Genomic DNA, 17,142 nt, shown 5'->3' with positions numbered 1-17,142 from the left:
AATTAGTAAATTGGGGGAAGAATTACTTAAGTATGCACGAAATTAGTAAATTAGGGTTGAATTATTACCTTTAGATGAATATAGGATGAATTAGGTTGATGCAGATGAATTGATTGAAAGAAATTTGGTGGATTTTGGGTGAGAAATTGGGTTTTTCGCACATTAGGGTTCCGGGTCTGAAGAGAGCAATTGGAGATTTTTTTTGTTCAATGGGATGAATGAAGATTCCCGTGTTTTTTTTTTATATAAGTAGCAAAGCCGCTATACTTCTTAGCGGTTTAAGGTGTCACATTTTTTTTTTTTTTAAAAAGTTGACAAAGCCGCTAAAAACTTCAGCGGCTTTGCCTGTTATCTTCGCAATTTTTGAGTCCAGTACACTGGATTGTGGAAATTCAATGACTAGTAAAAAAAAGAAGGGAAGCCGCTAAGAAGATTAGCGGCTTTGTTGAAAAATCTGCAAAAAAAAATACCTGATGACGTGGACACCATAAACGTAAATAGTTTCAACTCAACAATAATTATCTAATTAGTTTGCTTAATAACGCTAATTAACGAAAAAATTCACAATAGCCAGTTATATAGTCTTAAGATCGTGCACCGACTTTGGCCTTAACACAAAGAGGCTTACGTAGGGCATAAAAACTGCCAAACAACCTAACAAGAGCTTGTTAACTCCATTAACAAAGAAAAAAGTGCAACCAAACACTTGCATGCTTTCAAAACAAACATTTCCAACTTCCCTCGGAATTCTCCGTCAGTCTCTACTCTCTATTCTTTTTTTATTCTCTTTATTTATGCTTCAATCCTTTTATTTCTGAGTATATTATTATTATTATTATTTGATGCGCGAATTTGCATGTGATTTCTGGGTTTAACTTGATAGTATTTTTTTGGGTTAACAAATCAATTTGTTTACTCCTATGAAATGGATAAATCGAGTTAAAGTTCTACATTGTTCATTGATATTACTTTTTTTATAAACTGGGGGGATTTGCTATTGCTTAAGATTGTCGCACGTACTGGTTGGTGGAAGTTGTTTTAGCGGTGTTATTTAAGTAAAATAATACGAGTACTTGGTTTTACAATATGGTTTTAAACAAGAATTTGTGCATACTGTTTGTACACCTCATTTACTGGTATTGTAACTTACTCCGTATAAGCGAGATGGGGAAATAGTTCATATGCCGTGGACCGTAGTTGATGTGAACTATGACTGCGCTTGTTTTAATTTGTAATTTGTATTGCTTGATGTTCGGTAGGAGGCGGTAATGCCCATTACATTATAATGAGATTGTTGTTGGATGCAATCGCCATCACCAAGTAATGTAATGGTTTTAGATATTGATATTTGTCTTATCTCAGCAGGAAAATTACCAGCTAGGTTTAGTAGAATCGACTTTCAAATTTCAATGCTTAAGGTTCCGGACCACCAAGTTGCAGGACACAAAGCCCTCAACGGGAAACTAGGCCCGCTGATAGATGATTCAGGCCGCTTCTACAAACCCCTCCAGAGTGGCCAGCGAGGCTTAAACGAGGCGGCTTTTTACCAGTCATTCTCATCTGATGCACGTATTCCCCATCATATACACAAATTCTTCCCCAAATTCTATGGCATTCAGTCCATAGAAGCTTCTGATGGCTCTGGCCTTCAATCCCACCTAGTTCTACAAGACTTGGTTGCAAATTACTCTAACCCATCGATTATGGATGCTAAGATTGGGTCTTGCACTTGGTATGTGCAGGCACCAGAGGCGTATATACAGAAATGTCTCAGAAAAGACAGACTATCCTCTAGCATCCATTTGGGTTTTCGGATCTCTGGGTTACAGATATATGCGGGTCAGGATTCTGGATGCTGGAAGCCTGATAAAAAGATTACTATGAATTATACAGCTGATGAGGTTAAGTTAGTTTTGAGGAAGTTTGTTTCGTCAAATCAATCGACAGAACTTAACTGTGATCAGGATTGCGCCTATGCTTCAAGTGTCTATGGTGGTCCTTCTGGCATTTTAGCACAGTTGTTGGAGCTAAAGTCGTGGTTTGAGGATCAGACGGTTTATCATTTCTATTCTTGTTCTGTACTAATGGTTTATGATAAGAAGTCGCTACTTAAAGGTGGAGGTGCAGACTCTGGTCCTGCAATTAAGCTTGTTGATTTTGCTCATGTTGTTGATGGTGATGGCGTTATTGATCATAACTTCTTAGGAGGTCTCTCCTCCTTTATCACGTTTATCTCGGAAATAGTAGCACAACCAAAGCTTCTGCGCAGAAATGATGAATATTTAAGAAAAAATGATGAAAACTGAGGATTGTGTAGATCTCTTGGAGGTTAAATTTTATGGTCATTTTCTAATTGAAAGCCATTCATTTGTCCAAAATGAACTTCTTCATGCTGTCCACCAAGGGTCTGGTAAGATGCCTTTAGTTTACTGTTTTCTTTAACTTCCACTTTCATATGTACCCTAAAAAAGGGAAAAGAGGTAATCTTTAGTTGCGTTTTGCTTGTAGACGAAATCGAATATAAGTTTAAGATCCCTGGAACAACGTTTGCTTATTCCTTTGCCAAGGCTTTGTTTATAATGTATCTCACCAACAGAATTCCAATTTTAGTAGTCATGACACTAGGTCACTAGATATCTTCAGAGCCATAGGCTTGACTTGTTGCTCAAAATTGACCTGATATGGAAGACTCAATAATCACAAACCCAAAACATACTTGATTGGGAAATGACCTAAGTACCCAACCCATAGGCAAATGCAAGCATACCCAAAGTGAAACGACTCAAAAGATTGATTAGGTCTACTCACAGTTTATGAATGTTCACCTTCCTCTGACCTGGGACGTCTCCATTAGAACAATGCTATGTCTGCTATGCTGTAGACAACCTACGTTTTGACGTCTGGGAAGCAGTCAAAGTACAACTGTACAAGGGGTTTGTTCTGTGCTTGGGAATTGAACTTGGCTATTTTTCAGGACAATTTCTCCGTTCGTGGCCTACATGAAGTCTCAAATTTCCATAACCATGTCCGGTTGTCCACTGTGAAACACAGAGTGCTTCAGAAAACCTAGAGTTTAGGATTGACCCACTTGCTTGGAAAATAATTTAGCAACCACAATATTTCTGAACTCTAATTATTTTAGGATTGACCATGACAGCGGTCGACTTACAAAGATTAAATAGGTAAGAAACACTAAGATGATACAGTGAGAACTTGAGGAAGGCTTTATTATAAGGATATACTGGGGTTAACAATTATCCGGATTAGATGTCATCCTTTTCTCTATGTAAATAAATGGTGGGATTTATGAATGCAGTTTTGCAGTTAAGATTTGAGGTGAAAGCAATTAAAGCAGAGATTGAGGACGGAGAGACGAAAAGGGGACATTTGTGGCTATAAGACAATAACTAACCTAACCTGAAAGCGACCTACCTAGAGAAGATTTTACACGAATGGGATGCCGGAAGAAGGTTAATTAGCTTATAGTGAGCAATATGTTGTTTTGATAGTTATAGATGGATTGGTAAATGATAGAAGGAAAGATCAGAAATCAAGTGTACTGTAGAATGATAGGTTGGTAGATAGTAGTTTGAAAGGTCAGAAATCAACCAGTACATATATGTCGGTATTCAAAGAAAACCCACTTCAAAATGCACTCTTATATCAGACTTCAGAGGTCAACCAGTCCATGTCTTGTATTCTTGTAATATCTTCATTTTTTTTACTAAAATCAGTTGCAAGATTGAATCTGCCGCATTTCAAATTCAATTTCAATGCCCAATACGTCAACTATGATTGAGTGCTGGTAATATCCGTGAGCAAACAAAAGCATCCAATTTATCAACTTTTGCGTAATTTATCTGATGAAGTTTATATACGTTATTATGAACGTGAGTTGAAATTTAGTAGAATTTTTGGTTGATAAAAGTGAAAGTCAAAGGGGTAGCTTGTCTCACTCGAAGGTCCGAGTTTGGTTGCATTGTTTCGCGTTCAGTCTATCCTCACTCAGGATCATCCGTGCTGCAACGAAATTCTTCAACAAACTAGCTAGGCCCCGAGAGGCCGATAACACTTTATATGTGAACCCAGTAGTATTGTACTTGAACCCATTCCCCAAAACCAACTGAACACTGAACCATGCAGCAGTGGGTCAGACAATACAGCGTACCCCTTTGAGCGCCTACCACGAGATTAGCTCATTGCCTGCCAATAATGGATAATTTTCAGTATCTTATTGGAAATTGAGCCTTTACTTCACTTGGAGAGCAGTTAAACATATACAAGCAAGGATTTATATTTAATTTGGTGCTTAACTTATTGGGCAGTGAATAGTTTTAGTAGATATAGTCAGCCGATCATGGAAGAAGAACAGCCCACTTCCACGTTAGGTTCATCATTGAATAATTTGAATTGGTGCAAAATGCTTGCAAATAAAATGCACTGGAGTTTGGTTTTTGGTGGTCTTGGTTGTCTAGAGTTAGTCAAGGACTGGGATATCAATACTATATATTAAATCCAGAAACCAAGGGACTTCAATGTAATTAAAGAAAGTTATACAAATTAATTATACTATATAGTTTTAAATCACTAGCACCGTGTGATGGACCCGATTAAGGGATCTCAATGCAAATATTATATAGTTTGGGTTAAAATTAAATTATATAGAAACTTGGTAATTTTCCTTAACATTTGTAAGAGACTAAAACATGGTCAATTTCCTTAAAATAAAATAATTATTTAAGATGGTCAATTTCCTTAAAATAAAATAATTAATTAAGATGGTCAATTTCAAGGAGACTAAAAGAAAAAAGATGCTTGGTAATTTTCCTAAATATTTATAGAAGATGGTCAATTTACTTAAAATAAAATAATTAATTAGTATAAACATGTACACTTATGGTATTAATTATTATCATCATAAAATTATATATTAAATTTAAAATCTATGCAATTTTATTAAACTTTATAGTTTATTAGATGTATAAAGATGTTAATTATTTAACATACAAAAATATAATATAAGTAGGTTATAAATATTTCAAGTTAGATTTCATAATATATAATATTGCATAATTCTTTCGATTTGATTTAATGCATATATGTAATATGTTTATATAAATATATAATCCTTTTAAAATTGCATGTCTAAGTAGTAAAAATAATTTCGTCAGTGAAGAAAAGAATTGTAGTAACATTGGATATAGTTATATGATAATAATCACTCATTTGAATATAGTAAAAGTAACAATATTATCAGCGAGATTAATGAAAGTGATAGAAACAACAACGGGAGTAGTGAAATAATCAATATTAATGCGCCAATAGTGAAAGTAATAATAATTACGGCGGGAGTAGTGAAATTATCCATATTAATGCGGCAGTAGTGACAATAACAATAATTACGGCGGGAGTAGTGAAAGTAACAATGATTACGGGCAAGTAGTGAAATGTTATTACTATTGTTTCATTAATAAGAGTAAAATATTAATAGCGGGAGTAGTGAATTTGTCTCAAAATTTATTTTATCGTAATTTTAGAATATATCATAGAAATATATATTAATGATAAATTTATGTGTTATACAACTTCAAGTAATTTTATTTAATGGAAAAAAAATTTAATGGTAAGTAGAGGTAGCCCGGGCGAAGCCGGGCACCAATACTAGTTCTTTTTTTAAAGCCGGGTCGGAGTTCTACATGAAGGATGTGCAGAAATCGCAACTCTTTGAAGCGCAATATATCAAGCAATGTCTAAACTTCCCTGATTTTTTAGAGCCTATTTGGGGTCTAATGACAGGTATTAAACCTGTCCAAGGGTATCACAGACGGCCTTATTCAGTATTGCAGGTATATTCTTGTCATGTGATTATGCATATTTATATTTATATTTTCATTGCTCAAGTCTTTTATTTACTTGAAATTATGGTTGCACAAGTGGTTGATTCCTATCTTGGGCACAACCTCAAAATGGTAACTGATCTGACCAACTGTTGTCGTTCACTTGTGAGTTGTGAGATTCAATAAGGGAAAAAAGCAGAATGGCACACTAATATATCTGCTCTTGTTATATTATGGAGCAGGCAAATAACAATGTCTAGATCCAATTTTCGACTCAACTTTTGTTATGTTTTATCCGAAAACCGTTTATGTGTATGCTCTCATTGCACAGGTAAGGCTGCAATCAACGGGGCTCGCTATATCCTACCATAAGGTGCGAGTCAATAAGAAAGAGGTGATGTTGTTGGTGTTTGGAAGTACTTATGAGGTTTTTCTCCCTTAGGATAAAAATTTATAGCCTTCAGATTATACCGCGTGTGAGTATATATCTCAATTCATTGCTGGATTTAATTGGTTTGATGGTGTTTTAGGCGTTATTTGCATCTTTCTGATGCTGTACCTATCCTTGGATAGGGAATTGTCCATTCTCTTGGTTGTGCTTGCTTTGACAGTTCAAAATACTAACAGGCATTAGAATCTTACAGCCAACGTTCAAACCTGGGTCTCCCTCTGTTATTCAGTTGGGTCACTTTAGGAATTCTTTGTCATTGGCTACTTGGTTCACTCCATCAACGCAACAATAAGTTTTACAAGGGACTCAAAGGGTTTCACATATTGGGTAGGGGGTAGGATGTACACAACCTTATTGTGTGTTAATACGAGAATGTTGTTTCTAAATGACCCAAAATAAAACTCATACCCCCAGGGATGGAGATCTAAAACCGTACCCACCTATTTATCTACTACCCATCTATATAGCAACTTGATCGATATGGTTTTAGTAAAATTAGTTAAATCACTACAAATAAATTTGCAAACTTTTTAGAGTCGATTTCATAATTTAAGATTTTCATTGATCATTCAAGAAAAAAAGAAGATAAATATCTCTATAGAAATGAATAATAATATTAATTAATGATCTTATTTTTGGCGGGTATGAAGTGTATTATTTTTTATATCCATTTCCACCGCACCACCCGTTAACATTCTACTCATGCGCGCTCGAACTGGTGGGTGGGTGCAGTACGATACCCAATTGTGCCCGTCATGCTGACATCCCTATAAGGCGATGAGTCACTCTGCAACTTTGGAGTAAAGTGCACCTATAAATTTCAATTTTTTTAATAAAAGGAAATCAAATGGATCAAAACCGCGGAGTGACTACTGACTAGTAATGAAAAGATAGGATACGATTGTCAAATGCTAAATGAATCCAATGGTGTAATATCTTCAGCTGTGGATTTATCATTTATGTGCTCCCTAAATTATGGCGAGACATTAGTTTTCAGGAAGAAGAGCGATGTTGGTAAGGTATTTTTAACTCCCAATTTTATCTTATCTTAGAAAGGTTTCAGGTTATTCACTTCTATGGATTGGCGATGATCCCAGCAGCTATAGTACTTGTAGTCAAAATCATTCACAATGGAACGCTGAATATTTCTTGGAATGAGTCGAGACAGAGACTCGAAGACTAATGGATGCAAGTAGAGAACTGTATGGTCCTTGGAGGTTGTCAAAGATGTGGTGAGATGTCTATATATGTTCTTGTCATTTGCCTCGAGTCTGGATGTTCATGATGGTATGTCTATGTTCTACTGGGTATACTGATTCAGATCCAGGTCCTCAATTGTCTCAGGTATGATAAGGAAAAAGTTAAGAATAAAAATGTTTGCTACATAATCACTCAACTTTCAGAAATTTGTTGGGCATATGCGTGTAGGTTCAGCTGGTGGCCTAATGGGATCTCTGCTATTCCAATATGCCTTGAATGATCACCAATCTCGAGATCTGAGTCTTTGGAGCCGGTTCTTGGATACTTCTGGTATCGCGATGGAATATGAAAGTCGGCATCTCAAATGAGGTTTTCGGAGCTATTGCCAGCTTGCCTTCCAATTTATGTTGAGGCTCAAATGGATGCCGGTTCTAGCTCGCAGTGCCAAACTTCACCTCCAAGGAATTTAAGGCATCTTCTTTGCTTTAACAATGTCTATTGATAATCTTGGTAATTCCACATCATATCTTTTGGTTAAGTGGCATCTTACTCTTTTTTCCGAAGATTAAGAAGGCGAGTCTCAACAATCTTGGATTGCCATCTTGATCCACAGTATATCTAGATTGTGTCCGCTGCTCGTCATATTTTGGATACCTACCAACTCTTTTGTCCTTCCTCGTCGATTCTCGAGTACAGAAGAAAACAAGATGGGCAGAATCCCGAGTACAGAAGAAACAAGGGAGATGGAACAAAAATACTCTTGTCTACAATTTGGACTCAGTTTCAGACTTTTATGGAACAAAGTCGAGTGTTTCAGGGAGTGTGAGTATGCAGGTACTTAGAACTGTAATTCTGTACACTATAGGTAGACAACATTAAAAATTCAATTAATGGATTATTATTTCCATGTTCAAATCATTCCTCCATACTATTGGCAAGAAAATATACACTAGTGGGAACAAAATGAAAAAAACAATCACAGTTCCAGAAAACTAGATAAGAAGTATTGGACCACCTGGAAGAACAAAGCCGAGAGCATTTGGAGAAATTATTGGCCGATTTTGAAAGGCCGCAGTCGGGAAAGCGGAAGGATTGGCGAGGAAGATGATGGAAGTAATGAAGAGATAAAGCAGTGTTGTAATTGGTACCATCTTTTGGTAAGCCTGCCTTCTCCTTAGAAACTCAAAACTGCAGATGGAAAGTTGGTACTACTTGTTTATCTATTCATCTTTAAACCTTTATTATACCAACATTAGTTAATTGGTTAGTTAAACTGTCTTTATATAGCAACATAAAAAGGATGAGTTAGTAGTAGTGGATTACTAAACTATCAGAGTATCATAGTAGCAGTCATTGCATGATTTGAAGTCTCTGAGCTTATTTAATTATCTAGTGTAAAAGATACCCTCTATTCTTAATATAGACTGTTTAAATCGAATGATTTGAGTGGAAGAATAAGAAGAAGCAAATAAGTTAGCCAATTAGGTGTAAATTAAACTTCATACATTTTGATTATTGTACAGTTAAGCCAATTAATGATTTATCTTTCATTTCCACTCCATTTAATTCCATTTTTTCTTTAAAATTTAATTTAATACTCGTAAAAAAGAAATTGTTTTAGCACTTTTTATGAATTTCTTAATTGAATGCGAAGTATAAGAAAAAAAGTATAAAATATATTTTGATTTAATATTTTTTGTTTATATAGAGATGTACTTTTATAAGAGATATTATTATGAGAGAGTTTTTTTTACGATTGTATATACACTTTATATAATACTCAAGGGTAGAAAATAAATTTTATCATAAAAGGTTTGTTTTTATTATTGGATTATTTCACAAGAATAATCCAAACTAAGCCCCATCTTCTTATATTAATCGACACTACAATTTAACTGAGAAAAAGCCAAAATTTGATATTTGTTGTGAATAAAAGAGAGTTGTGAGAGAATAGAGAGAGCGGAAGAGGTATTCAGCTTTATTCATATGAAGGGTATATATAGTATAAGAGTATATCCATAATATGGTAATAGAATATATCCTAAAGATACGGTAATATATGGACATCCATATAATATCTCTAGATATTTCGTAACACCCCCCCTTGGATGTCCATCATTGGAGAAAATGCCTCGTTAAAACCTCTACTAGAAAAACCCTATGAGACAAAAATCTAATAAAGGAAAAAGAGTACAATAATCTCCGTAATACGCACTAAGTGTTGCCTCATTAAAAACCTTGCCTGGAAAACCCAGTGGGACAAAACCATGGCTAAGGGAAAAAGAGTGCAACGCGTATTTACTCCCCCTCATTAAAACATCGCTTGACATCCTTGAGACGACGTAGCCCAAGTTGATTGATTAGCTTCTCAAATGTCTTGCTCGGAAGTGCCTTGGTAAAAATGTCTGCGAGATTTTCACTAGAGCGGATTTGTTGAACACTAATGACACCATCTTTTTGAAGATCATGGGTAAAAAAGAATTTCGGCAAAATGTGCTTCGTTCTATCACCCTTGATGAATCCTGCCTTGAGTTGAGCGATGCATGCAGTATTATCTTCATGTAAAATAGTTGGTGATTTATCTCTTGGAGATAGATCGCATGATCCTTCAATATGATGAATAACTGATCTCAACCATACACATTCTCGACTAGCTTCATGAATTGCTAATAACTCGGCATGATTTGAAGAAGTGGCGGCTATAGTTTGCTTCACAGAGCGCCATGAGATAGGAGTATTACCACATGTAAACACATAGCCGCTTTGCGAAACGACCATTATGTGGGTCGAAATATAACTCGCATCTGCAAAACCAACTAACTCTGTTTTGCATTTATTAGAATAATATAAACCCATATCAGACGTACCTTGAAGATAACGGAGTAAATGTTTGACTCCATTCCAATGCCTTTGAGTTGGAGAAGAGCTATATCTTGCTAAGAGATTTACTGAAAAAGATATGTCGGGTCGAGTATGACTAGCAAGATACATCAAAGCTCCAATTGCACTCAAGTATGGTACTTCAGGACCAAGGACTTTCTCATTTGCTTCACGAGGTCGAAACGGGTCATTCTTCACATCAAGTGTTCTTACAACCATAGGAGTATTCAACGGATGTGCTTTATCCATTTTAAACTGTTTTAGCACTTTATCAATATAGGTCCCTTGATGTAACAAAATTCCATTGTCAAGATGTTCAATTTGCAGACCAAGACAAAATTTTGTTTTTCCTAAATCTTTCATCTCAAATTCCTTCTTCAAACATTCAACGGCTTTTGTAATTTCTTCAGAAGTTCCAACAATATTAAGATCATCAACATAAACAGCAATAATCACAAATCCGGATTTTGACCTCTTTATGAATAGACACGGACAAATAGGGTCATTTTTATAACCTTCTTTTAACAAATATTCACTAAGACTATTATACCACATACGCCCTGACTGTTTCAAACCATACAAAGATTTGTTTAGCTTGATTGAATATTGCTCTCTTGGACTTGATTTTAATGTGTCAGGAAGCTTAAAACCTTCAGGGAGTTTCATGTATATATCATTATCAAGTGAGCCATATAAATAAGTCAGTAACAACGTCCATAAGACGTAAATCAAGTCCTTCCCTTATAGCCAGACTAATCAGATATCGAAAAGTAGTTGCATCCATTACAGGAGAATATGTCTCTTCATAATCAATACCAGGTCTTTGTGAAAAACCTTGTGCAACTAAACGAGCCTTATATCTGACTATCTCGCCTTTTTCATTTCTTTTTCGCACAAACACCCATTTGTAGCCTCATCGGCTTTACTCCACTAGGTGTGCGACCATTCGCCCAAACACTTCTCGTTTAGCCAGTGATTTTAATTCTGCTTCAATAGCATCTTTCCATTTAGGCCAATCAATTCTACGTCTGCACTGATCAACAGACTTTGGTTCATGATCCTCATTTTCATGCATGATATCAAGCGCTACATTAAATGCAAAAACATCATCATCGACGTCGACTTTGTTTCGGTTCCATATTTTTCTAGACATGACATAATTTATCGAGATCTCTTCACAATTTTTATTTTCGTGCACCGAATCTCTTCTAGATTAATATTATCAGTCATGTCTCCAAGCTTTTCAAGGGGCTTTTCAAAAGCTATCTTATCCTCAACATTGCCATTATCAACTTTTGCTCCTTTTTGTTTTCGAGGATTTTTATCTTTGGAACCAATAGGTCTACCACGCTTCATGCGTGCTTTAGACTCATTTGCAATTGAAAGTCCTTCAGGGACATTAATTTTAGTGAGCATTTACAAATGGTATATGAGATTTTATCACTCCTTTTGGATCAGTGAAGGCATTTGGCAGTTGGTTTGCTAACCGTTGTAAATGAATTATCCTTTGAACTTCAAGTTCACATTCTTTAGTACGAGGATCTAAATGAGATAATGATAATTCATGCCAACTTATCTCTTTTACCAGTTGTTTATTTTCTCCCCTAACGTTGGGAAAAGTGATTCATCAAAATGACAATCAAAAAACGGGCCGTAAATAAATCTCCCGTAGATGGCTCTAAAATTTAATAATTGACGGAGATTCGAACCCAACATATATTCCCAACCTTCTTTGGGGTCCCATCTTTGTACGTTGTGGTGGACTAATTGGAACATATACACCACAACCAAAAATTCTTAGATGAGAAACATTTGGTTCGTGACCAAAAACCAACTTTAGGGAGATGATTTATGATAACTCGTTGGTCCGATGCGAATTAGTGTTTCTTTGCATGTAAAACAAAGATGCCCCCATGCCGAAATAGGCAATTTAGACCTCATAAGCATTGGTCTCGCAATTAATTGAATGCGTTTTATTAATGACTCAAAGAAGACCATTTTGAGTGTGAACATGTGCTACATGATGTTCAACACTTATCCCAATAGACATACAATAATCATCAAAAGTTTGTGAACTAAATTCACCAAATAAGTTTGTCAAAACGGATAGTTTTAATGGGATAATCTGGATAGTGAGCTCTTAATCTTATCAATTGAGCTAATAATCTTGCAAACGCCAGGTTGCGAGTTGATAACAAGGATACGTGTGACCATCTAGTTGATGCATCAATTAATACCATAAAGTATCGAAATGGTCCACTTGGTGGATGTATAGGTCCACAAATATCACCTTGTATCCTTTCCAGAAATGTAAGGGATTCATTCCCTATCTTTGTAGGTGATGGTCTAATAATTAATTTGCCTTGTGAACAAGCGGCGCATGAAAATTCACTAGTTTGAAGAATTTTTTGATTCTCTAATAAATGTCCACGTGAATTTTCAATGATTTTTCGCATCATTAATGATCCGGGATGGCCAAACCGGTCATGCCAAACAATAAACTTGTTTTTATCTGTAAACTTTTGGTTTACTAGTGCATGAGATTCAACTACACAAATTTTCATATAATACAAGCCAGAAGATAACGCTTGTAGTTTTTCCAACACACTTTTCTTGTTCAAATTTGAACGTGTGATATATAGGTATTCAACCCCATTCTCATTTGCTGTCTCAACATGAAATCCATTTTTACGGATATCATTAAAACTCAGCAAATTTCTTTTTGACTTAGGAGAGTACAAAGCCTCCTGTATTTCAATATTTGTTCCATTAGGCAACAAAATATGAGCTCTTCCCGAGCCTTCAATTAATTCTGTACTACCAGCAATTGTACAAACATTTGTCTTTTCCTCTTTAAGACAAGTAAAATATTTCTTATTTTTAAGAATTGTGTGCGTAGTTGCACTATCCGCGAGGCATACATCTCCATGTGTAGCTCCCATAATAATCTTCATAAAATAAATGACATGTAATAAGATACATGCGTTAAAAAATAAATAAATAAATAAACTCATACATTCATATGTCAAAAACACTAAATAGTTAAACGAGACAAATTTGTGTATGTAAAAATATGTACAGACCAAATATAGCATAAGACAAATTTTAATTAGTATGTAAATCTATATGTAACAACTTATAATTTATTACAAGACACAAATATACATTGTCTGCGCATGCAATTGTCTCTGTCTTTGGAATTCATGAATCACGTATTCACGTGGCTTGGTGGGGGGACCTGTGTATAGTATGTAAATCTATACTCATATGGTACGTAAAAATATTACACAAGTTATGATTTTCGAGGAGAAAACGTACGTGTGTAAATAATTCAATTGGAAATAAACTGTTAAGATAATGTCGTAAAATATTAATAATATCCATAAAATAAACTCAACAAGCGTACTTAATATTATTCGAAAGCAAATTAATAGGTAAAATAGACGAAAAACAAATAACTTTTAGTAATAATACAAATAAATTTAGTTCAATTTCGGGACACTTTCATCGCCAATCAAAGGGCCAATTTCTCCATTAGGATCAAAGGTCATGAAATCTGAGATGTCCAAATCCATAAATTTGCCAGATACGAAAGGTAGATTGTTATCACCATCAGCATAATTTGTCTCAAAATTTTCATGCTCAGCAGCAAAATTTGCTTCAATATTCTTCCCTTTATTATTTTTCTGAGACTGCTTGTAAAGATCAACAAGATGTTGCGGCGTACGACAAGTATTAATCCAATGTCCTGTACTACCACAACGGTGACATGGATTTTCACCAGTTTTCTTTATCTTTTCATGTGGACGATCTTTTGATTCCCCCTTTCGGTGAGAATACGATCTTTTAAATTTTCCACTTCCACCTCTACCACCACGAAAATTGTTTCGTCCTCGTCCACGTCCACGTCCAGGGCCACTACTTCTAGTGTGACCCGAATATTTATTTGTCGCATTCTCTATATGGAATGGACCGAAACCTGCCGCATTCACTTAAGGGAATGGATCGATGCGATGGGACGGACGGACTGGTGGTTTTTTAACAGGATTTGATTATTTTGCCCAGCCACCAATAAGCATGAAACTAGTTCAGAGTATTTTTTAAATCCTCTCTGACGATATTGCTGTGAAAGCAACAATTGAGAACTATGAAAAGTCTGATATGTTTTTTCCAACATATCTGCATCAGATATCTTTTCTCCACACAAAGTTAACTGTGAAGCGATTACTCGTGCATGGTGAGTTATAATCAATAACGGATTTGAAATCCTGTAGCCTTAGGTGAATCCAGTCAAATTTTGCTTTAGGAAGAATTACTGTTGTAAGATGGTCATACCTTTCTTTCAAATTTTGCCATAAGATCAAAGGATCTTTCACAGTCAAATATTCATATTTGAGTCCCTCATGGAGGTGACGGCGGAGAAAAATTAGGGCCTTGGCCTTATTTTGTTCGGATGCTGTATTCCCATCTTTAATAGCATCACCAAGGGCATAAGACTTAAGATACATCTCGGCATCTAACACCCATTCAGAATAATTACTTCCAGAGATATCCAAGGCCGCAAAATCAAGTTTGGACAAATTCGACATGATTAACTATCAAGAAAATAAGACAAGTTAATTATAATGCGATTAACGAAATACAGTATACAAACAAAATAATGAAAAATAAACATACGTCATGCATGGATTGTGTTAATTTATAACATACATGGCCGACATAATGGGTAACAACTAAGAACTAAGGTCATGTGTTTGCATGTTGTTTGTACTTTGTATATGGAAAATGTCAACGTGACAAATTGATTGATACCTGTGTATTGTAATAGATTAGAGAAAACGTACCTGCGTAATAGGTTATGCGGTATTCGAAAATAAAATAAAATTAGGGTTAGAGACTCGTGCTGATAACGTGTTGTGAATAAAAGAGAATTGTGAGAGAATAGAGAGAGCGGAAGAGGTATTCAGCTTTATTCATATGAAGGGTATATATAGTATAAGAGTATATCCATAATATGGTAATAGAATTTATCCTAAAGATACGGTAATATATGGACATCCATATAATATCTCTAGATATTTCGTAACAATATTATTTAAAGTCTAGTAAACTGATGGAAGGGCAACCTTGAGAACCGGTTTCCCCTTAAAAATTACCTATTAACCCATCTAATTACCTGTGTTCCCCCTTCATTTTCACAAACTCAACTTCACAAACCCAAAATGTTTCATCGTCTAAAAACCCTAAATCCCTAAAATAATTTCTTAATTAATCAAAATCAATCCTGAAGCTTCATCTTTGCGAAATCAATGATAAAGTTTCAGTGCCATGGCAAATGTAAGTTCCCTATTCGATTAAGTTACTTAATTTTTTATTAGGGTTTTCAATTATTGCGTGTTTTTGGGTGTTTCAATTGCTGTGTTTTTGTGTTTCAATTTTTGCGGGTTTTCCAATCAAAAACCCTAAATCAATTTCTAATTTTTTTCAATCAACAAACCCTAAATCACTCAGAATATGTTATTTGGATTTTGAATTTCTGCTGCTGTTAGTAATGTTTGCGATTGTTATTTAGGTTAATTCGTTGAATATGGTTACTTTGAAATTCTTGTATGGTGGTTCATTTGTTAAAGATAAATCTGGTATAGTGTATAATGGAAGAATTAGTAGGACGACTGCGGTTGATGTTGATGAATTTTGTTGGTTTACCATGGTTGAGGAGGCTGAGAAGTGTGGGGTTTATAAGAGGGATGTAGATGCCATCTTTTTTATGAATCCTGAAGTTGAGTTGGAGAAAGTTGATGATAAAAGAACCTAATTAGAAAGGGATGAGAGAGATTTTAGAGAGAGAAAAAGCTCTTAAAGTCTAAATTAGGGATTTCAATTAGCAATGGCTAAAAGAAAGAACCCTAAATCTAATAATCCTAAATCAAATACTAATCAGAATAGTAATCGTACTACTAATAATAATACAAATAATACAAAATCACAAAAACAGATAGATACTAATATAGCCAGTTCGAGTGGATCGTCTCCGTCTCCGGTTCGGCGACTGAGTCTTAACTTCCCACCGTTGTCTAACTCGGAACTAGATGTTATCGTGGAGGAAGAGGAATTATCAGATTATTAGGTACCGGAACATGAAGCTGAGGAAGGTTCAGGATCTGATAAAGAGTCAGAGGTGCCATTACTTCGATTATCCTCTGCTGATGTTGAGGAAGAGGTAAATTTCTGGTCATCTGCTGTTTTTTGTTACATCCTAGGGGCGAACCCTCCAGTAAGTGTAATTTCGGGGTTTGTGAAAAAGGGTATGGCAATCGTATGGGGTTGATCGTATATCTTTCTTACCGAATGATATTTTTTTTGGTGCGGTTTAAGACAAAGGAAAAACAAATGGAAGTGGTGAACACAGGTCATTTAATGTTTGATAATAAGCCAGTTATTGTAAAGGAGTGGAAACCAGAGACGGAATTTATTAAATATGATGTTAAATCGATCCCAATCTGGTTGAAACTATATGGGCTTGACATAAAATTTTGGGGAAATGGCTGTTTACCAAAGATTAGCGGACTGGTGGGTAAAGTTTTGAGATGTGATGAGGCAACCTCTCATAGAGCTTTCTTAGGCTATGCGAGGATGCTGGTTGAAGTTCAGATTGGTCAGGATTTCCCAACTGAAATTGAGTTTTTGGATGAGTTGGGTAAAACTCAAAAGATAAGGGTGGTTTATGATTGGCTACCTCTAATTTGTGAGAAATGTAAAGGCATGGGGCATTCT

General features: G+C 35.4%; 1 protein-coding gene and 1 long non-coding RNA gene across 4 annotated transcripts; both read left to right on the top strand.

Moving 5' to 3' along the window:
• The first annotated feature begins 624 nt into the window (after positions 1 to 624).
• Positions 625 to 2,557, top strand: LOC141623867 (inositol polyphosphate multikinase alpha-like). Of its 2 annotated transcripts, none has more exons than XM_074440017.1 (2): positions 625 to 753; positions 1,366 to 2,557. In XM_074440017.1, the coding sequence occupies exons 1-2, from the start codon at positions 711 to 713 to the stop codon at positions 2,304 to 2,306; spliced, it is 984 nt and encodes a 327-aa protein (XP_074296118.1). In that variant the 5' UTR covers positions 625 to 710; the 3' UTR covers positions 2,307 to 2,557. The 2 variants fall into 2 exon arrangements, with proteins under 2 accessions (XP_074296118.1, XP_074296117.1); XM_074440016.1 differs by having other exon boundaries at positions 1,363 to 2,557.
• Positions 2,558 to 5,101: 2,544 nt separating this feature from the next.
• Positions 5,102 to 8,883, top strand: LOC141623866 (uncharacterized). 2 transcript variants are annotated; one of them, XR_012533694.1, is made up of 4 exons: positions 5,114 to 5,846; positions 6,169 to 6,313; positions 7,341 to 7,632; positions 7,717 to 8,883. It is a non-coding gene; the product is annotated as an uncharacterized LOC141623866 (long non-coding RNA). The 2 variants fall into 2 exon arrangements; XR_012533693.1 differs by having other exon boundaries at positions 5,102 to 5,846; positions 6,169 to 7,632.
• Positions 8,884 to 17,142: the final 8,259 nt, after the last annotated feature.

The sequence above is a fragment of the Silene latifolia genome, chromosome X (genome assembly GCF_048544455.1).
Source record: "Silene latifolia isolate original U9 population chromosome X, ASM4854445v1, whole genome shotgun sequence".
In the NCBI taxonomy this organism is placed as follows: domain Eukaryota; kingdom Viridiplantae; phylum Streptophyta; class Magnoliopsida; order Caryophyllales; family Caryophyllaceae; genus Silene; species Silene latifolia.
This window is presented reverse-complemented; position numbering and strand designations above follow the sequence as displayed.